General features: G+C 39.1%; 2 protein-coding genes across 2 annotated transcripts; both read right to left on the reverse strand.

Moving 5' to 3' along the window:
* Positions 1-358: 358 nt before the first annotated feature.
* Positions 359-16286, reverse strand: LOC129185421 (phospholemman-like). The gene is made up of 8 exons (XM_054782492.1): positions 16140-16286; positions 7449-7505; positions 5102-5131; positions 4771-4794; positions 3349-3423; positions 3217-3253; positions 3074-3117; positions 359-947 (listed from the first exon to the last, which is right to left on the reverse strand). Exons 2-8 carry the CDS (start codon positions 7480-7482, stop codon positions 928-930), a joined length of 264 nt encoding a protein of 87 aa, XP_054638467.1. The 5' UTR covers positions 7483-7505; positions 16140-16286; the 3' UTR covers positions 359-927.
* Positions 16287-16468: 182 nt separating this feature from the next.
* Positions 16469-21789, reverse strand: LOC129185420 (FXYD domain-containing ion transport regulator 11-like). Its single transcript, XM_054782490.1, has 7 exons — positions 21641-21789; positions 19439-19483; positions 19265-19297; positions 18867-18881; positions 18471-18545; positions 17018-17042; positions 16469-16873 (listed from the first exon to the last, which is right to left on the reverse strand). The coding sequence occupies exons 1-7, from the start codon at positions 21786-21788 to the stop codon at positions 16846-16848; spliced, it is 369 nt and encodes a 122-aa protein (XP_054638465.1). The 5' UTR covers position 21789; the 3' UTR covers positions 16469-16845.
* Between the last annotated feature and the right edge of the window lie 1340 nt (positions 21790-23129).

A 23129-nucleotide genomic window follows, 5' to 3' on the forward strand; every position in this document is an offset into this window, starting at 1 on the left:
GACACCGTCTAATTCAACACGACAACGTTTGACCCGTACTGAAGGTACTAGCGATCTAAACTATTATTGCATGTAGATGTTTAAGCCACTAGATGGCGCCCGAGTATTATTTTTTTCTGTTGGGTCCGTATAATGAAGTAACAGGACGGACACGTTTGTATATTAAGTATTAATGTTCAGCTCTCAGGATGTGCAGTAAAGCCTTTAATAAGCATCTGTCAATGCAAGTTGGTGTTTTTCTGCCATCTGTAGATCAGATATTTTTCAAACATATGCCAACAAGGGGTTAAAGTGGGTGGCTGAGAAGCGTAGGCCTTGTTATGCAAAAGAACACAAGAATGTAACGCGTTTTCATAGTGATTTCAATGATTCTTTAATAACCGAAACATGACAAATTCCGTGTTTTTGAACCCTGCCATCCACCATAATGTTCAATGAAGCTAAAAAGATGATCATACATTATTAACACAACTTTCAACAACAACTTTTAACATGTATGGTTACTTCTATTTGCTGTATTGGGCATGAATATATGCATAATGTGTTAGGCTGCTTACAGTAACTAATGTCTACAGTCTAGCTCAACATTTATCTGACACACACAGATACAACTACAAATAGTACTGTGATACATTTGACACAACCTACATAAAGGAACATTTTTGGTACTAGGTTTGTGGAAAAAGTTGAAGTGAATGAAAGTAACATCACATGTGTCTATAAGAGTGTTCATGTCCATGTATGTGTGTGAGTGTATATGGAAGAGCGGGCTGCAGAGCAGTTGTCAGGCACAAATAAATCACAACAGGCCCACATCTTATAACTTCCTGTTTTTTCCTGTAACAATGAAAAAGCCACTGCGTGGGTCTCAAATGCTGCAGCTTCCTCAGATCTGACTCCTGGGAGTCATTGTTTTCTTGTCAACCTCTAGCAATCACAGGCATGACCTGCAGACAAATGGTAAGACACTCATTTTATGGAAGTCTCGGGTACCCACATCTCTATCAATCAATGATTCTATAGCTATATATACAGTCACGGCCAAAAATATTGGCATGCCAAAGATGCCAACGTTTTTGGCCATTCCTTCCTCCCCTGACCTAATTATCCTTCTTCTGGATGACAACAATTCCTGCAGACACACTTCAAAATCTTGGATTTCTCAGAAGAAGAATTTTGATTTTTAAAAAGGTGAGAAACCTTACTGAATTCAAGAACTACAGTAACTCCTAGCAAAGCATTACGGTATCATCTGTGTGGATATCTCTTCTCCTTGCCTCTCTGCTCACCATCTTTGTCAACAAAGGTCTTCAATCAAAGTAAAAGTTATGTTAAATGTTCATTTCCCTTTTATTTATCATTTGTATGCATTTACTGTATATGCATTTCAAATAGATTTCTGCATGTAAAGTATAAAAAAGTGTTTTGTGTTACCGTTTTTGGGTGTCCAAAACAGATGCATTGGATTTGTGTTATTTCTTATGGGAAAAATAGATTCAGTTGGAGTACATTTCGGTTTGAGTCAGACCTTCTAGAACAGATTAATTTCACTGTACTTGTATGCATTGGATCCAGACTCGACCAAAGCAGAATTACTTATCTATAAATCAAATATTTTCGTAGTTAACAGCATAAAAATCCTGTTTACAACATTTTTTAACATTATTAGAGTCCTCTTTCTGATAGTCACATAGTCACATAGTCACTCATATTATATACTGTAGTAGACATATTATATAGTAGACAAAATAAGGGTAAATAAGACATAAATGAGACTCGTGCTCGTGTGTGTTGCTATCCCCCAGGGGAGCTGGAGTGAAAGGCGGACAGGAAGTTACGTCGGGGGTTCAGAGTTGAGTTTCAGCTTGACGTGGGTTACAGCCGCAACAGTAGCCTGTGTTCATATTCAGGATTTTTAGTAGGGATTATTGTACCTGTTGTGAGAAAATTCAAACCTGCAATAAAAAGCTTGTTGTTCCGGCGATCAAGTCTTGTGCTTACGTGTCTCACGGTCTGAGCACTGTTTTAGTTTGATCTTTGTTTTTTTTGTATTTTTTGCAGCTCTCTGCACCCTACTCTGCTCATGCTGCCTTCGTCCATTTCAGGCTCGTTCGCCACGTCGTCATACTTTAGGGCCACTCAGCTGCTTCGTGCTGGCTGCTGGCATGACGCTGAGCAGCAGCCTGGGTTTTTTCTTCAGTTTCTTCCGCTCTGCATAGAGTTGGCCTGCTCAGCTCACCGTCCTTTTGTTTGTTTTGGCCCGCAAAACACGTCTTTTTCTATGGACATGGGAGGGGTTTTTCATTTCTTTTTTTAAGTGTATTTATCAATAAACTGTGGTGACTTGATTTTCCAGCCTCCTGTGTCCCAGGGGGGCATAGTAACTCCTGTGTTACGACCCAGGTGAACAGCACTCACAGAACATTACAGTGATACCTAGTGACCAGTGTAGAATACTACATAACAACGTCTTTGCATGCGTCTTTTGAAAGACTAATATTTGTATTTCACTTCAGCAATTTATGCTTGAAAATGCTTAATTCAGGCAAAAAGTACAAAACATTTACTTAAATATGCATATGCTACAACCACAAATTGATAGTGTTGATATTGAAAGGGTGAATGAAAATAAATGTCTGGGGATCATAGTCGATTGAAACAATGAACTGGAAATCTTAGTGCATTTTTGCTATTTTACCATTAGTAATGCCGTGTGTGTTTCCACCTTTCAATTCCGAGATAACAAGTTGCCTCATGTCACCTTCCTCTCCCTGCGAGGCAACACCTGTTGAACAGCGAGGACCAGGCCATCTCCGTCCAACATTAAGCTAATCTTCACACCGTGCCAGTGAGTGTGACATGAGGCCATTCACGGTGAAACAGATGGACAGTGCAAACATAACTTTAGACTTTGGCAGGATGGCAAATGGGCGGTGTAATCGCCAGTATTTCAGCAGGAATGGAGTAGAGTGCCTTGCCATGCACAAGTATACACGGGGTTAATGTTATTGTTGTGTTCATAATCTGATCAAAGTGTGACATTATCTGCAATCTATTGCTCTGTATACATTACCTTGCTCAGCAAGCATTGCCTGAGTGTTGCTTCCTGCCCTCCTCCTGCAGTGAAATGGGCACATGAAAGACAACAAAAAGCAGTTAGTTTGTGGGCATAGTACATTTTGCAATTGGAAATAAGTATTTAACTGCAAGTATCACCTTCTGTCCTGCTTGAATTTGCACCTGCAGTGGCCACCTGAAGACAAATTACGTTTTTATGACAGTTCATGTCTAGGAATAAAAAGAAAGGGTGTGTGTGTGTGTATGTGTGTGTATCCTGCATTATCTTACTGAGAAGGATGGTAATGCCAATGAGACAAAGGACAGCTGCTAAAATCAGACCTCCAACACGCAGTCTGTGGTAGTCTGTGAAAACACATCAGGATTTCCATCAGATGACACGGAAACATACAGATGCGTAACAATAGATTAGAATATCAGGGGAAAAAAAGAAAAAAAGTAATTTGATTTCAGGAGTTCAATTCATACTAAGAGACAAATTAAATGCTCAAGACGTTTTTGAATTTGATTTGTTAAATAGCGAACTTTAAATAGTGAACTTTATGACAATGGGGTTTTTATTAGCTGTAAGCTCATTCATTCATTTTCTATGCCACTCAATCCTCATTATGGTTGCAGGGGTATGTTGGAGCCTATCCCAGCTGACTTTTGGGCGAGAGGCGGGGTCCACCCTGTACTTGTCGCCAGCCAACGGCAGGGCACATTTAGACAAACAACCATTCACAACAATCTTGTGTATTTGGTAGTAACAGTAAAATATCCACATCGCCCAAAAGTAAACTTCCATATTGACCGACCAGCCCCCCATAGCTACATGAAATGGTTTGCTCCACTATGACTTTCGCAGTGCTTTGTAGCTGTAGCGTGTTGCCTGTCAGTCGGCAGTTGTGGGAGTAAAACAAGGACTGAGAGGAAGGTGAGAGATGAGAGGCAAATGAAAACGGTGTCAATATGTGACCCATTTTGCGCCCCACATTAGAACTATAGTGTAGTATTCATTTAACACTGTGTAGAGTTGAGAAAACCATGCTTAAAATACAATATGCATTTCTTCAGGGGTCTCCAACTTTCATCACTACAAAAGAAAGGAAAGATGACCTACAGTGTTTGTGTTTTATTTGTGTTTTAACATTTAAATTGTACTTTATTTACAATGCAGCTGCAGTCACTGTCTTTATGCTATTGTGTGGTCATTTTCATTAAAAAGACGCATAGTGTCTGAATCGAACAGTTATATAATAAGAGTCGAAGTAAATATTCTTTGACCCTTTGATGAGCTACACAGTACCAGCTGGCAAGCCACAGCTAGCTCCACAGCTACCGGTTGGAGGCCCCTGTTCTTGTGAATTCTATAAACCTTTCTTCTATCTAGTTGTTGGTGGTCTGCCAGGCCTTTGCTTGGTACTTAGCCCATCAATGCATTCTTCCCTTTTTGTTTGCGTTAGGATATTTGATCAACTCTGCAAAGCTTATTTCGTTTAAGCATAATGACAGCTTCATTTACTTGCATCAGCACCTTTCGTGCTTACTTCCTGAGTGTTTCAAGGGATCAAAGGACAGCTACCAAATGGAGTTCCGGGCTGACCATTATGATGGCTTTCTGTCAAATCCGTTGTGATGGTGCATGAAAGTACACTGTTCAAATACTTTGGTAGAAAGTAGTAGGTAGAAAATAGAAAAAAGATAAATTACCAAAGGTAAATGGGTCATCTTCAGCTGTAAAGACAGAAAAAAAGTGGGTCAAAAGTTAGTATGAGTGGCAGGTACATGTCACACATAACCATCCAAATACCATACAGTGACATTAGAGAGTCAACAGTACAAAGTAAGACGAGCACAAACTACGGCCTCATTTGATTCCCTCACTATGATTGACCATCATGGTCAAACACTGCAAGGTTTATTTTGTGGTATATTTAGACCACAATATAGTGGTCATTTTTGGATGATGGAACCGTGAAACCCTTTACATAAAGTTAGTTGACATACATAAAATATTTGATGAAAAGTCAAGTGCACTTACAATTTTCTTCAGCAAATACCAGTGAGAGGACTGCAAGAGATCAAGAGAAGCACAGTTAGTTTGGAGACACGCTCATTTTGTGAGTCTGAGATTGAGAATGTACAGCAAAAACACAAATCAAATAGTCCACAAATAAAATGCTTTAACATACAGCTCAGCTCACCACCTATGTACTGTATAACTCATTACGGTCGTCCCTTGTTTATCGTGGTTAATTGGTTCCAGACTTGACTGCAATAAATGAAATTCCGAGTAGGATTAGTCGGATTCAATATGAAGAAATTGAATATTTCATAGTTATGGCGTAAAAAACCTGTTTACGATCTTCTAAATACGGTTTTTAATATTATTAGAGCCCTCAAGACATGAAATAACCCCCATGTAGCCACCTTTACATTTGTATTACCCAATATAGAAGATATAATCAGAGAAAATAAGACATATTAGACATGAATAAGATAACTTAGACTTAAACTCACACAGTTCTCTATTGTTTTTTTTTCTTGACAGCGTACTTCCTGCGGTGGCTATTGGCTTGTGTATCAGTGTAATGTAATGACGGCTTTACCTGGCTTTACACTTGTTTTACCTAATATTGTAGACATAAGAGTAAATAAGCCATTTAAGACATAAATGAAACTTCTGCTTGTGTGTGTCACAGTAAATGTGTCCCCTAGCAGACCTTAGTGGTGGGCAGAGGACAGGACAAGAAGGACAGGAAGTGACGTCGGAGATTCAAAGTTGAGATTTAGCTTGTCGTAGGTTATAGTGCCAATATTAGCCAGTGTTATTATGATTATTGTGCCTGTTGTGAGATAATTTAAACCTGCAATAAATGCCTTTCTGGCGATCACGTCTCATCCTTGTCGGACTGAACACCGACACCTAGTGGCCAATGTGGAATACTACATTCACAATTAGAATGCTTCTTCTGCCTTGTATTTGAATTTGAGTTCATTGTAGTGATGTGCGGCTCAATACTGAAATATCAATACCTCCAATACCTGATACCAATACCAATACTTGAGGCTGTGAAATCTATTGTCAAAACAAAATATCGATACTTTAATACTTCAGTCATTTGAAGTAATGTATATCATTAACAGGAACACAGTGGAAAGTAACTCAATTATTGAGGCCTTGTCTAAATGTTATGCCATTATTTCCAATAAATGAATAAATGACTCAGATGTCTTATACTCTTTACTTTATGAGCTATGCTATTATTTGAAATACACTACTTTTTTAAATGTATCCAACATGTCAGGTGTATTTGCACAAAGTATCCGTATGGTATCGGTATCACTGATGCCAGCCTGAATTTTTTTCAGTATCAAACTGGAAAAGAAATCAGTGGTATCGCACATCACTAGTTCATTTAGTTAATGAACTAGTTAATTTAGGCCAAGAATAAGTAAAATTTGCTTAAATATGCACTTTTTTATTTTTTATTTTTTTTTACTAATAATAGGCTGTATTCAACCACAAAACATAGCGAGTGGGGGGGCTGCATAGCAAAAATCATCTGGCAACAGAACATGTCAAATGGCAGATTATTTTGCTTATTCTAATATGTAGATTTACTATACAGGAACGGCCAAAAGTTTGGACCCCATGGTCCCAATCCCATTAATAAGGCATTCCACTTAGTCAACCTGACAAGGCACACCTGTGAAGTGAAAACCATTTCACCATTGGTTTGCAGCGCTATCAAAACAGCTACTTTGAGCTACTTTAAGGAAATATATAAAATATAAGACATATTTAGAGTTATTCAGCACTTTTTTTGTTAATAATTCCACATGCGTTCATTCATAGTTTTGATGCCTTCAGTGAGAATCTGGTGATGAAAATAAAGAAAACGCATTGAATGAGAAGTTTTGTCCAAACTCTTGGCCTGTAATGTAGCTGAGATTTGGGTATTCATATTACTTAAGAGAAGCAAATTGGTCTAACATAGAAAGGTCTTTTTAGTCATAGAAAAGCACTTTTTAGTTCTATTTAGTTCAGCTGGGGCTTGAGCTAACTGTAGCTTTGCTTTGTTTCTCCTTGGACTCTTATATGTGTGTGTTCGAATCACCCTGTTTGCATCCCCATCAGCAGTTGCCTGTTTTTGGAATTCTTCTTATTTTGATCGCATTCCTTTTTCCACCACCCATGGTATGTTTTGTGTTTCCCTCCTCGCTTTTCTGTTACGTTGATACTTTTCATTTTTTGTGTCGTCCCTCTCTGTGTGAGCAGATATTTTGTTAAAAGCGGTTTTGCTAAAGACTTATTGAATACACCAGCCACCATATCCTCAGACCCTGGGGTAACACGGCACAAAATAGCGAAAACATTTACTCACTTGTCATCATCACCAAAGCACAGGATTTTGACATCTTCTCACTTGTTGCCTGTCTGCCTGCGAAGAGAAAGTAATTGATTTCAAACATTATTTTAACCACAATGAATGGCACAGGCACATTTTTGGTGCGCAGCTTAGCTCAACATAGCTGCATCACTTCAAGTGATTATGTGTGGCTGGTTGCAAGCCTTGGTCATATTTACATTGCTCTTGTATTATCCTGCTCTGGTGTGTCGTCGATTTGAATTCTGACAGTATCATTATATTTTCTTACATGACTAAATTAAAATAGATTTCTTATGTTTGGAATGCACCTGCTTAATTCAATACTGACATTGAAACTACCAATTATAGCTGTGGCACATTCATTGGTCAAAAGAACAAATTTTCCTCTTGTATACAACATTATCTCCAGTATCAGTAGTAGTAGTAGTAGTAGTATCAGTAGTTTCTATCTCTTTCCCACCCAGACATACTGTGTAGTACAGAAACATGACCTGTTGTTGATGGAACTAAGTAAATCTCTAGGTAACGCATTACACTTGCATCATGTAAAAGCCTTGTCTTTTTAAGTATGGGCATATTAGATTAAATATTAATAATGCATATCCCCATACACCGTAGATATCTGAGGCTGCTTCTTTTTCCCAGCTGACACAAAAATCCATGATAACATTATTAGACTGCACTAACCCTTCAAATGTTCTTGTCTGTTGTGACATTTTAATCATATTATTTTCTTAATATTAGAGTGTATCGACCTGAGCTTTTACGTAATTATTACTGCACAAGCTGCATCGTGACAACTGCAATTAGATTCCGTGGTGTGTCTGAACCCACTCCGTGTCTATGCAACGATGACAACACAGCACAAAGTAACACATACACCTTCTACATCACTGCAGTGATTTTCCACTTCTGACCTTTTCCATTCAGCACACTCTTGCTCACATAAGAGCAAACACACCTGTGCCTGTTTCCATGCAGCACTTACATCATTATATACTTTAACTTTGATAACGTCTGTCAACATGCACTCTATCTATACTTTATATCCTACTTTATCTATACCGGTACTCTTAATTTAGATGGGTGATTTTGATCTACAGACACATAAGTGAGTTTATGCTGTCCGTCGATGTTGTGTACAAATACTTCATAAATACAAATGATGATTGTGTGAAAGTTGTTGTAAAGTTCAGTATAAAAAATAAAGGAGGACGTGAGAGAAAGCACCTGCTGCTGGTATTTAAAACTTGGAAAGGAGGAGGAAAAGAAGAGCAGGGCAAGTGCTTCTCTCCTGGTGCCTCTCCACAGCAACCCGTGAGGAAGCAGTGGGAATGCTGAGGATGGGAAACAAGCCAACAACCACCAGAGGACGGTTTACCTCAGGAGAGAACATGCAAACACCGAGGACTGTGACGAGGAGACAGAGACTGAAACAGGAGAGAGAAGAGCAGGGGGAGAGGAGCCCCAGAGGGCAAACTGCAGGTGAACCTAAAGGGTGAGCGGGTGCGAGATAGTGCAAGGACAAAGAAGCCTCGTGTGGGCGGGTAGAGGTGATGGTGTGTCAGTCCTCTTGTTTGAAGATCAAATGGTGTAAGCACATTGTTAGTTTAAGGAGAAGCCAGGAGGTGAGAGCCAAAGCTGTATTTCACATAATGTGGGGTGGGTGCGGTCACACTGGGCAATTTGTACCAGGCTTGGGCCTACATCACACCTAAAGTCTGGTATGTTTTACTATATGAGTGCTCCTTACATAGACGCTGGCTCGTGCATGGGCACTACAGATGTTAAATTTTTGCCTTTTTTTATTGATCGGAGATCAGAGGATGAGCCCACCTGCCGTAAAGCTGCTGTAAAGTGCTTTGTTTTTGCAGCAGATCGGAAAGTAAACAAAGCCATGTCAGTCATGTGGAAAGTACTTCTGCACTGTAAATGAAAATAGTCCTACAGCCACTTGCAATGCCTGCAAAATAACAAATTCAAGGGGTGGTACTAGCAGAACTGCACCACAGATGAAAAGGATGCACCGCCGACGGAACAAACTCCGGACTTTCAGAAAAGAAACAAATATCGAAAAGAAAGTGAAAACTATATTCGGCCATAAGTGCACTACAATGTTGAAACAATAACATCAATCCACTTTCTATACCTTCTATCCCAGCTGTCTTCGGGCGAGAGCCGGGTTACGCTCTGGACTGGTCGCCAGCCCATCGCAGGGCAAATATAGACAACCATTCACTCTCACACCTATGGACAACTTACTGTAGAGTCTCCAATTAACCTACCATGCATATTTTTGGAACGTGGGAGGAAGCTGGAGTACCTGGGCAGGGCTCACGCACGCAACCACTTGGCCACACTGCAGCCCCAATATAATATTTAATGAAATAAGCTTCATAAAAATAGTTACTTGTTAAAAACATTTTCAGTTCCACAATCTATAATAACATTGTCAAAGTATTAAGTATGAAGACAACTACAGAGGGGTACCGGTAATGTGATGACAACCACAAAAGAGAATTTCTATTAAAGAAATTAGTAGAATGTATTCATTTATTAGAATATTTTATTAGAAGAGTAGAATTTATTGAAATGCTATGAGTGGTTGTTTGAAATTAGCCACTGAGAAGCCACTGAGGTTATTTTGTCCTCCCTTTGGCCAGCAATCCCTGTGAAGGCACTTCTCCTGCTCTGCCTGGTGGTCCCAGGATAAAGACTTTTCTGTTCTGGCTCTATCATGCCCTGCCTCTGACTGTGCCTTTTTTTCTTTCAATCTCCTTTTCTGCTGGTTTGTTTCTCTGCTCTCATTCATCTTTTCCTAGCTGATGCTCATACTAGAACAGCACTGAACAAGCAGTAGTTTAGTTTTGTATAGTACGTGATTTTTTTTTCCTATTACTTTGTCAAAAGTTCTAAAAAGCACGAAAATAAACTGACTGCGCCACTATTTGGCACCCTTCGGCTGATGTACTAACTACCGTGATAAAGGAAGGAGCTACACACATGATTGGTTGACAGAAGATGTTCACTTGTGTATGACAACAGCAATAGAATGAGAACAGCACCAGTGTTGTCCTTTGTGTACTGTTCTTTAGCAAATTGCAACTGTATCGTTGCAATGATGTCACACTATTTGCATGGCTGACGCAATTCCCACCATCAGCCCACACACCCCACAATGGAAACACAAACCAGATGAGTGCGTACCAGTGCATACATGTTGCGGTGTGTTGAACAGAACTGTAGCGCTTGGTGGAACTGTGGCGTTATGCATCCACTCTTGCTCTCATATACTCTACTCATGAAGTTGCACAATCGGTGAGGCTGTCACAATACTTTAATACGCTTACGTATGAGTCCGTTTTGGAGCACCATCAACTCCCATGACCAGCAACCGCAAACAAATGCATGGGTGGCAGTGGAGGAAAGGTCAGCAGATCACCCTTTACATAACATTTGACTTGTTAAGACGCTTAACATCAAACTATGACATGTTGCAAATAGTTACACTGGCAAGTGCTAAGACATTCACTTCAGAATGAACCAAATGTCACAACTGCTTTGTAAGTGGATAAAAAGGTAGGTCAGTTACATACACACACACACACACACACACACACATGCACACACAAGTCTATGAGATGTAAAAGTCTATGAGTTTTACTACTACGACATTTGTTTTACTGCTTTTTGCGCATACTCAACTTTGTGTGTACACGATATGGAATGTGTTGTGCACAACGTCTGACTCACATTGTTGTTTCTATTTTTCCCTCATTACACCCACCCACTTGAATACTGGACACCCAACGGTATGCTTGCATGTGTGTGTTCCTGTAGGAGACTACAAAGACAGCTGTTGTTCTGTGGCATGTTTTATTCCCAAATTAGCAGCACTGTTTTTCAGCTTTTGACACGAGGCTGAGATAAAGTTAAACTTAAACTTCACTTGAAGCTGCCTCAATCAGTCAATATGTGACCTTATGACACTCCCTTTAGATGTGTGGATAGCTGATACAGTTAGTAAAACATCCAAGTCAATAAGAAAAGTGTTACCTAAGGGAATGACGGTTTGAGACAGGAAGAAATGGGAGGGAAGGAAAGGAAGGCGGAATACAGTCATAGGAAAGAAGGAAAGAGGGAGTGGAGCATACTGAGGCAGTGAGTCACACAACGCAGTGCTAGTGGTGATCCTTTATGCTCTTCGGTGTATAGCTACAACATCACAGCGTCCTTCCACAAGTAACAGCCAAAGTTTGCAAAAGAATGAAGGAGTGGTCTAAATGTGCTCCAACGCCCCTGACAGTTCACAAAAAGGATGAGAAAAGACGTAATGAAAGGAGGGTTTTGCCAGTGAAGTCAGTGAAGGTCATAGAAGGGATTCAATGTCAGCAGTCTGAGACCAGCAGTCATCAATCAATAATACTATTAAATAGAAGTAAAAACACTTCTGGTTAGACGATGGAGCAAACCCAACAAAACAGCTGAACAAACCCAACAAAAAAGGTTTATAGTCATTTGGAGTTCAGACGCAAACGTTGGAACAATTCCATGAACTGCTCATACTACAGAACACTGACAATTCCATTGTTTGTCAAACTACAACTGTAAAGTATAACTTGACAAGATTGTGAACAGTGCTCATCTTAATGCGAGTGTAGTCATCCCTCGTTTATCGCAGTTAATTGGTTCCACACCCAACCATTATAATGAATTTCCGCAAAGTCGGATTCCCTAAATGGAATATTTTCTTAGTTGGAGCATAGAAGACCTATTTAAGATCTTCTAAATATGTTCTCAACACTATTAGAGCCCTCTAGACATGAAATAACACCCCTATAGTGATTCTTACCCAATATAGTAGACAAAGTAATATAAAATAAGACATAATATAGACTCACACGTGTTCGCATTGGGAGAGTTCCTTGTTGCTTCTTTTTTACTTCCGGGACTTCTTGAGGTGGCTAATGTAACATCAGTTACCAGTGTAGAATATTACATATCAATGTGTCTTTCAATGCGTTTTTTAAATGTCTTTTAGTCATTTTTATGCTTGAAAATGATACCTTTTTTTTAATACATAAATTTTTTTCTTAAACATGCATATTTTTTTTACTAAAACTAATACCGTAGTCAACCACAAAACAGTGATGATTTATTAATTAATATATTATATAAAAAACGTGATAGAGCGAAGTCGCGAAATCGTGATGTGGCGAGGGACAACTACGATAGCAAGGTAGCATTATTTTATTTTATTATTATTTTCAATCACTGTACCAGCAGACTCTAGCAACCTTTGGACTGATTATGCCAACCAGTGTCTCCCATACCTTTATTTAATAATAAATTTGGACCGACTGCCACAAATAGAACTGGCGCTATTTTTTTTTGTAAACTTTTGCCGGAGTTTTCTAAAAGCTCAGTTTTTAAAAGCATATGTTTGCGTTTGGAAGAGAGGCTAAAACGCATAAAAAATATGCATTTTTAAAACATCAGTATTCATGTGGACCTCAAAGCACTAACGCGACATGCGTCTTGTCAAATTATTCAATGAAATCAGCTACCCCTAATGCCACAAATAGACTGCAGTCCTGAGGGAAACACTGAGCTGTCTTTGTCAAGATGTAAATAAAGGCTTCACCGTTGCATAGAAAGGTGGTTTGAAGGTCATGGGTGCATCCCTCAAAATAAATCAATGGCCTCCCATCTAATAAAGCATCTAAATTTAGTGTGTTTGTGAGGCGCCAAAACGATGCAAGGAAAGGTGAGGAGCAAGTGCAGGTCACTAAAAAAAGTCCTCTGAAGGTCTCTCTCTCCTCACCACCACTTCCACCCTTCTTTTCTTTTTTTTTTTTTAAATCTGCGGTCATGCAAAGAGAGAGAAGAACAGCGAGTCTGTCTCGCCTGGGATAGGAAAGACAACTCTGTCAGCCTGTCACCCGTTTCTCCATTTCATCCTCCCACACTCTCATCCTCCATCTACTGTGGCCACTTGAAAGGGCCTGAGGTGCATTCAAATCCCTCAGAAAACAAACTCAACATTTGGAAAAGAAAGAAATATTTTACAGTAATGGTCATTTGTCAATAATGACAAACAGAGAGTCACATTAATGAGTCAGCTTTCACACCAATGTTATTCTACAACCACAAGATGTCATGGGATTTCATGTAGTCCTTGTCACACAGCTGTTTTGCATATTATCCACGTATCAGGGGACTTTTATATGTTGTCTCCCTCACTTTATCGTGGTTTTTCAAACATTGATTAATAAACGATGCTGGTTCGTGGTTGACTACAGCCTATTATTGGTAAAGACAAAACATGCATATGTAAGCAAATTGTACGAATTGTTCCCAAATTAAGCATTTTCAAGCATAAAAGCAGCCAGATAAAATCCAAAAGTATATACCTCTCAGACCATCAACTTGTGAATGTAGTATTCTACATTGGTCACTAGGTGTCAGTAATTGTTCGGTGAGACCCCCACCGAAGCACCAGACTTGAACAACTGGCTTTAATCGCAGCTTTAAATTATCTCACAACAAGTACAATAAAAATAACATAATAATAATAATAATAATAATCATACAGTTATTCTTGTGGTCATAGCCCACAACAAGCTAAAACCCAACTCTGAACCCCCAACATCACTTCCTGTTTGCTACTGATTATGCTCCCCCACAAGGTGAACTATTTTAAATGGATTATTTTCTCAGATTATATCTACTATGTTGGATAATACGAATGTAAAGGTGGCTATATGGGTGTTATTTCATGTCTAGATGGCTCTAATAATGTTACAAAACATATTTAGAAGGTAGCATAGCTCCAAAAATATTCAATTTATAGAGAAAAAAACTATATATATATATATATATATATATATATATATATATATATATATATATATATATATATATATATATATATATATAAGCCGCTACTTTTTTCTTAAACTTTGAACCCTGCGGCTTATACAGCGGTGCGGCTTATTTATGGCCATGTTCTAATCATGCGACATCTCCTATACTTCAGAACTACTACTAATCGTTTAAATACTGTGCCGCTTGCAAGTCGGTGAGGAAACGGTCGCTCTTTCTTTAGCAGGAGCCAATCACAAGCTATAAGGGAACTCACGACGAGCTTGTCAACCCGTCGAAATCGCAGCTAGTTGTATTTGTCTTGTATATTTCCTAGCTACCTTTTCAGTGTTACGTTGCTGTGGGATGATTTTAGCCTTCTATCTAAGACAGATATCTAACACCGTGAGTCAAGCCTCTTGCGATTTCCGATTGAATTTTCTCACAGCTCATGATTGGCTCCTGTCGAATATAGATCTGCCTGGGCCTCACGGACTCGTGCACACCATAATATGTCATTTTATAATGTGGTCATGTGCGTCTTATAGTGCAGTACGGCTTATATGTGTACAAATCTCTTTTCCTCTCTAAATTTAGTGGGTGTGGCTTCAACACTGGTGCGTCTAATACACCAGAAATGATGGTGCTGTATTCACGCTTCTGGGCTTACATTTAACTCTTATTTTTGATGATTTTCACCCAGCTTTGTTTTGGGTATTGCTATGTGTCGCCTGGTTACGGTAACTTTTGGTGACACCATTTCCGTTGTTTTGGTGCGTTGGTGTGGTCGGCGTTGACACGTGCCTCACTGAGGACTAGAATCCGCTGCCAGGTGGACTCAGACCCACTGGCTGTCTTGGTCCCCCTTACACCCTCCTTTTGGGTACTTTATTGACCAAACGAATTGTACTAGCAGGGCAAACAGCCTTTTTTTAACCCAAGCAAAAACGACTATTTGGAACGCACCCACAGTGACAGGCAGAACAATGACATGCTCTTCCACTAGATGGCAGTAAGTAGACAATTAACGTGTGCATCCATGCGTTGCCATTCATACAACAGAATAAGTCATGGCATGTTAGCCCGTGATGAGATTTTTCTCATGTAAAATATGTGCTCAATAAAGGTTGAGGAACACTGCACTGGAAATTGGACAGAAATTGACAAATTTGAATATTATGGTTTGCAGCCATTGTAAATGAACAACGATTCATCAATAAATAATATTCATTTACATTACCTTTATCACCATTATAGTATAACAATATATGTTCTCAAGAAGTATTAATTTAAAGGGCATACATATTCTTCATTGATGTCCTTGTGCCACATACATGTAGTAGCAAAATGTTATCAGCACTGCTTTTATCAGGTGGCCTTTTCACACACGCACACATACACGCACGCAAACACACGGAGGCTACATCAGTATGTTAAATGTAATAATTAGCAGATCTTTTGTTAATTAAATATTCAGTATGGCACAAACAACATCCAAATGATTAATTGTATGCATTTTGTTACCTTCCTAATGTTGAATGCCATTCTGTAGTGAACAGGGTGATCATCTCCACGTCACGTTTTATATACAGTATGTAAAATACATTTCTATTGGACACTTTTTTGTTATTGATTTTGATTTAAATGTGGATTTTAAACCAGTTTAGCGAGTACGACTAAGACGTGTTTGAACACAACTAGCTAAAGTGAGTACAACTGAGTTTATTAAAAAAAAAAGATGGACAGATTCCTGACATTTCCTGATTCTTGAAGAGATAGACTCGCTTGAAATACGGAAACTAATGTGGTTGATAAACTTACCCTTGACGAGCTGAAGTCCTAAAACGAAGATAATGTCAAATAAGCTGAGACTTGTCGACCGCTCGGTGCTTTAACACCCTTCTCCACTGAAATGCTCCACAGGTTGGCAGGCTTTTAGAAAGGGGACGCGAAACAAGCGTACTGATCCCAGATCTGTTTCACTGTGCCACAAGCGCCAGAGGAAATGGACGAGGGGCGTGTACGCTGGTCCTGCGTCTGCCGGCCGGGGCTTACCAGTCCTGGGAAGGAGTGGCGATGTTGTGTTTGCTTATCGAGAAAGAGCATGTCAGAAGTTTGCTCAAGGGTTTGATTAGCTTCAGTGAAGGATAGACTAAGATATCTTTGATGATTACTGCCTGCAATTCTTTATTATAAGAAAGTAATGCAACATGTATGCACTGGACATGCTAATAATTGAAGGACAGGGAAGTTGATCCTACAAACATACAAACAATAATAATAGACATTCTTCTGCCTTGCATGCCTCCATGATTGTACAACTCAGGGAACATTGATGATCTTGTTGGAATACACATTGAAAGCAAGTAATCTGTAACTGCACTTCTTTAATAATTTTTTATTTTTTTTGGTCATACGTGCAGGTTTCTGTGAGATGATGTGTTTTCCCCCAAACGCCCTCCCGCCCTTTATCTCCACCCTTCGCCTGTCTGCTGTTCTACAAGGAACTGGTTTGTCAGGTTCCATATCAGATTTCACTGCTGTCATCTTCTTTCCTGCAGTGGGAGGTAAGCCACAGAGGAGGGCGGGGAGCAATCAGCATGGCAATTTAGAAGACAACAGAGAATTGGGGGACTGTTTGCATTTTCAGTGGAGTGTGAGGGGTTAAAAAATAGGGGGAAAAAAAGTTAAAATCTTACTTGGGTCTCCTGGTGCACTTGTTGTCTGTGAAAGGAAGTGTCTATTAGTACTGTGGTTAACTTAAAAGCACCACCATTTAAAGCAGGGGTATCCAAAGTGTGGTCAAGGTGCCATTGCGGCCTACGGCTTGTTTTTTATTGGCCCGTGGGACAATGTACACTGAAAAAGATTAAATTTGATACTAATAACTAACAATAACACAAACATTGCTTAAAAAATATAAATACACATTATATATTTATATATATATATTTGTTTAAAAATATAATATATTTATGTAACGGATGCCAGCCTGTGAGGCCGCGCAAGTATACGTTGGTAAAACCTCACTGCCTCTGCCTTAAGAGCTGCGCTGAACGCGCGGTCGACAGTCTGGGCTTTTGGCCGTGTGGTCAGCGCTCTCATCTCCCATTGCGAAGGTCATGTGTTCGAGCCTCGGAGCGGGCAGTGTGAAGCAGGCAGTTACAATTCATGATTAATAAATCATGTTGTTGATTGAATACAGCCTTTTATTAGTCACAAATGTGCATATTTAATCAAATTTTATGTATTTTGGGGTTAAATTAAGCATTTTCAAACATAAAAATGGCTAAAAGAACTAAAATACAAATTTAAGGCATTCAGAAGACAAAGACGCTGTGGTGATATGTAGTATTCTACACTGGTCACTAGGTGCCAGTGGTGTCAGTAATACTGTTACTGTTTGGTGAGATGCACAAGCACCAGACTTGATGGCCGGAACAACAGGCTTTTATTTCAGGTTTGAATTAACAGGCACAATTATCCTTAACATGTATATCAATAATTTCTAAAAACATGATTTCTATTTGGAAAGTGTTTTAAAGTTTGATGGCTCTCACAAGCAAGCAGCAATAATGCCATGTCTGACTTCAAAGCATTATTAGCATAACATCAGATTAGAAAGATCGATAGATAGATAGATACTTTATTCATCTCCAAGAGAAATTGCACTGATGTCATCCCTCAAACATTTCCATTGTTATTAGGACTGTACTGTGTTAAGAACCCGAAGAACCACTGATGTTCAAACTTTTTCCACTGAGGGCTATACACTGAAGAATCAATGAATGCAGTTGACATTTTGTTATTTTTAATCATGTAAAGAGGTGATGACCAATATGACCAGATATGCTAGTAATGCTAGAAATATGCTATACTGTATAATAAGCTATTAAAAAACTGCCTGCATGTAAACTTTGCATTATATCTGGCAGAACGCACTATTATTAGGGTTATTAGTATCAACATGTCAAACTTTTCTTGGTAATTTCACAATTTTCACAATTTTTTTTCCATATTTGACAGGGTTTTTTTTTGTTTTCTTGTTTAGTTGTATTCTTGGAATGAATTGTGGCCCAATAAAAAACGAGCTGTCACCAAGTTTACCTTACTTACGTGTTAACTAATTAAGTGTTTGTATGTGGCACTTACACAGTAAAACACCTAGTCCCCCAATAAACAAAAGGCCCGAACAGACCAGGCCTACGATTCGAAGCCTGTCGTAGTCTGTCAGAAAACAATTTCACAGGTTAGCAGAAATGATCTCTTACAAAACAAATACAGTACAATACATGTAATATAATACATATGTGTCCTATACAAGTGGCATCTTTTGATAGTTGCTCAATAAACATATTCTCTGGATGTATATACAGTATCTGGATGAATTTATGAATGAATGAATGTTTATTACTATACACTGGATCTTCTACTTTGTGTTGTGCAGCAACAACATGGCTGAACATGATGAAATATAGTACAGTATATGCATGGTTTGTGAGTGTGACAATTAAAAAAATATGAGACAGGAAGAGATTGTGTACTTACTATAAACAAATGCACCTGAAATATAGAAAAAAAAAGTCAGTAGCAACAATGCATGGGACCAGTCTAGGGTCTACCCTGCCTCTCGCCCAAAGTCAGCTGGGATAGGCTCCAGCATACCCCCGCAACCCCAATGAGGATAAGCGGCATAGAAAATGAATGGATGGACAACAAGTATGTAACAGTCGGACTTTTGGCCTAGAAGGGGTCTCTAAATATACAAGGGCAATTTCTATTGAATATTATATTCTGGTATTTTGATTTGTGGAGCAGGAATCAGTCATTTCAATCAATCACGGGGCTATTGACATGCAGTGTTGCCCTTTAAATTTCCCCCAAACCAATTTACACACTAAAGCAGCCTCTGAGATGAAAACAAAGGCAAGAGCAGAGTTTCTTACTTGCTTCGGTTTCAGTGAAAATAGAGAAGAGCACTGTGAGAAAAGGAGACAGAGAATTTCTCAGTTGTCAATCTTGTTTCAATATAGCCATCGGTTATCTGGTCTTTGTGACTCCTTTAATTATTTGCTGTGTAATAGATGACATTTTTTGGGTGTCCCTTTACTTGTAGTTACCTGCTATAACAGCCACAAGAGTGAGATGTCCCATCTTCAACACAGCTAAGACACACAAACGAGTGAGAGGAAAAGAAAACATACAAGTGTGAAATCTAATAGCAGAAGAGATTTAGTTCTCATGACTTTTCCCCAGTTTCATACACACTTCCACTAACACTACACACACACACACACACAAACACGCACACGTCTCCAGCTCCTCAGGGGGAATGTCTTTGTGGTGTGAGAGGTCAGAGTTCCGTCAGCAGGGATGCATTTTGGGTGTTTGGAGAATAAACAGTCGGCGCGAAGTTTCCAGTCAACAAAAAGAAAAAAACGATTCAAAACTTTAGTCAAAACAGTGTCATGTGCCGCACTGTCGAAAAAAATCTATTGTTACTGCCCATTCTGTTCTATTTCTGTTCATGCATTTCATTTGCATTTAAATTGAGCAAAAATGTGATTTTCTTGACATATTTCTGCATACACTCATACTGTAAAAGCTGAAATTCCAGAAGAATTAACATCTGAAATTGAGGTTAAAAAAATACTTTTTCTTACTATGTAGGACCAAATAGCTTATTGTAAAGGTGTTACGGCCCACGTAACACACATGTGCACGCATTAGATGTTTGCTGTCACGTAGTTACAGTGATTTGCCAATGTTTAGCATTAGCTATGATTGAATGTCACACAATCATAATCACATGACTCCAATTGTTGGTCACTTCTATGAGAGACTGCTTTTGTGACTATGCACCTGCACTACGAGGCAACGGTGAGTGAAATCCATGAATGCCCGTCATCTCATTTGGCCTGCAGGACAATTTTTATTTATTTATTTACAAAGTTCAGCTTCAAATTGTGATAAATACAGACATGTACCGTAAATTCCGCACTACTTTATTCACACTCTCTGATCCTTGCTGCTGAAACAATGCATATTCAAGAAATAGTGAATTGGGCTAGTGAAGTGGCTAACGGTAATATCACCTTTTGAAGTCTTATGCAGCGATTGTGTCTTGATCTGCCAAGTCTTAAGTAAGTTTGATCAAGTGTACAATTACTCCAGCTTATGCTTGGACTGCTTGGACTGGGGCAGCCGTTGAACTCAGATGAAAAAAAGCATCTCACATCTCACTCATCCGAGCTAACGGGTGTCGATGGGAGCACCGAGTGTAGGTAGGACTGCACGGTTCATGTGTATGTGTAAATATCCCATGTTACAATGTGGACACCTGCGGCTTGTAGACAAGTGCGGCCTATATATGTGCACATTTTTTTTTCTCTCTTTTGGTGGTGTTCTATAGTTTTTGGTTGAAAAAAGTGTCGTTTGGAGCCAAAGAGGACATCACCTTTAAACATCTGAAATCAAGGTAAGAAATTCTATATTTTTTCTTACTATGTAGGACCAATTTGGTTATCTTAAGTAACGTACTAAAATGTGAGACAAATTACAAGCAAAAAACACATAACACGTGTGTTTTGGTGAGTCAAGTTTCTCATGGCAGTTTGGTAATTTTAAAAAGGTATATACGGTATCACATTTTAGTATATATTACTAATAACACAGAATGTGCCTTGTAAAAATACCTCCTTAGTTAAATCTTTAATCTTGTTTTTGCAGTTCATATAAACAGTTTAGTCTTTTAAGAAGAAAAGCCCGACACATTTCTCATCATTATCTGTCAAGAGCGGCCAAATCTTCTTTTTCCACGCATTCTGAATGCGTTTGAACAGCATGAGTCATGTTTTTATGAAGAAAATCTCAGTCACCTCTAAGTGACCTTGCCCTTGCACCCCCAAATATAATGATAGCAAACAAAAACAAAAAAGGCACAACTTAAAACAAAATAAAGTTAAAATAAAGATGTCAAAAACATCCTTTAATCCTTCATTTTTTGTTGGTTTTGTTATCTTCCAGCTCGACCTCTGTTAGAAGGTCACCGCACCTATCAGCTCACAAGGCAAAGGTCATGCTGGAGTTTGACTTTAAAGTCTCACGTACGCCTCAGACGCATCTGCGCAAAACCATAAAAGATCGCGTTGTTTTAAAACATGAGCTAAGAATTAATTAATCAAGAGTTAATTTATAGTAAACTCCCCAACCTATTTTTTAAACCTCTTCACACCATCAAAGAAGAAGACCTTAATCCAATAAAAACGAATACGTGTGACTCTGCCTCCCATCGTGCCTTGCTCAACCATAGTTGGACTTACCTGAAGTGATGAGTATAGGAGTGCAAGATGTGTGCGTGGATGTTGCTGGGGTGCGGCCAAGATACAAGTCCCTATTTTCACTTTCAGCTGAATTTGAAGCACCTGCTCCTCCTCTTTGTTTAGTGTCTAAACTATTGTGTATGTGCATATATGTGTGTGTGTGTGTGTGTGCATGTGCAGCACGAAAGTGACATGCAGGGGTGGCCCGTTTATACATTCCCTGGAAGCCAATGACAGTGTTTTTTCCATAAACAACAGATAGTCATTGAGGCCTTCCCACTGTGTCTATGCAAGTGTTACTGTCTTTGTTGCTCTTTCTGCAAGGCCACTGAGTGTACAGTAGTTGTGGCAAGTAAAGTTAGAGGTATGAGACGATAACATTAAATTGTGAGGGTTCAGAGGGACAGCATATCACGGGTCATGGCAGATACAGAAGAATAAATACACTCTCTTGCTTTGTTAGTCTTAGCTGCATAGGGGGGAATGCATATTGTTTTCGCATTATATCCAAGTAAAATATTAACATGACATCTTCATGTATGACATGTCCATTTCAGAATCTATATTATACATTCATTTTATTCTCAAACTGTCTGCAAATCAGTTTGTGTGAAAATGAGTGTCTGGTTTTGCCAAACCCAATAATATCAATACACACACATTTTGCTTAAATGACTAAACCCTGCCTGTTTTTAATGCTTACTCAATATGTTTGGCTCGCTTACTCTGTGCAGCTCGATGCTGTTTGTTGGTCTAATGGTGGTCAGGCAAACTCCTGTGAGGAAGGGATTGATAAATGTTTAACAACCTTCTGATGTCTTTCCACATTTGGGTGATTGTCATTGACATCAGTTACCACACACGTTTGTTTCACGATAAGCCAGCATCCTCACGTACGATAGTGACATACACAAAACTAGTCCGAAGAGTGTGTTCATGCCGTGTGTGAATGGGATTTCATTTGAAAGTACAGAGAATGACCACTATGGACGTGATGACACAAATACATCTGCAGTGGCCAAACTGAGTCTTCTAAAATAAAAACAGAATAGAATTTAAGCCTGTCCAAATGTGTTCGGATGTGTTTGATAATGCGGCAGCAGTGTGTCATGGCCATTAGTGTCACGATCTGGTGTGGTGATGACCTCAAGATGCAGAGACGGGAACCCAGTGCAGGTAAAAAAGTCTTTAATTATAGTAAACTGCAGAGCACAAAAAAAGGAAACTTGCATAAGCATGTAGCCACAACACACACAGATGGCACAACACTGGCATACATGCACAATCATACAACAAACACGCAATGCTTCGACGAAGAATGATGCCACCAATTCAACTACATAAAGGGTAACTTAATCACGTTGTAGCCTTTAGCTAGCGCTAGAGGCTAGCAGGCTAGAGAAGGTGTTTCTCGAAGCCGCGTCTACATAAACCACACTGTAATTCCAGTAACGAGGATGTTCGGAGACTGTGCGAAAATTCAATGCTT

This window comes from Dunckerocampus dactyliophorus, chromosome 7, assembly GCF_027744805.1.
Source record: "Dunckerocampus dactyliophorus isolate RoL2022-P2 chromosome 7, RoL_Ddac_1.1, whole genome shotgun sequence".
In the NCBI taxonomy this organism is placed as follows: domain Eukaryota; kingdom Metazoa; phylum Chordata; class Actinopteri; order Syngnathiformes; family Syngnathidae; genus Dunckerocampus; species Dunckerocampus dactyliophorus.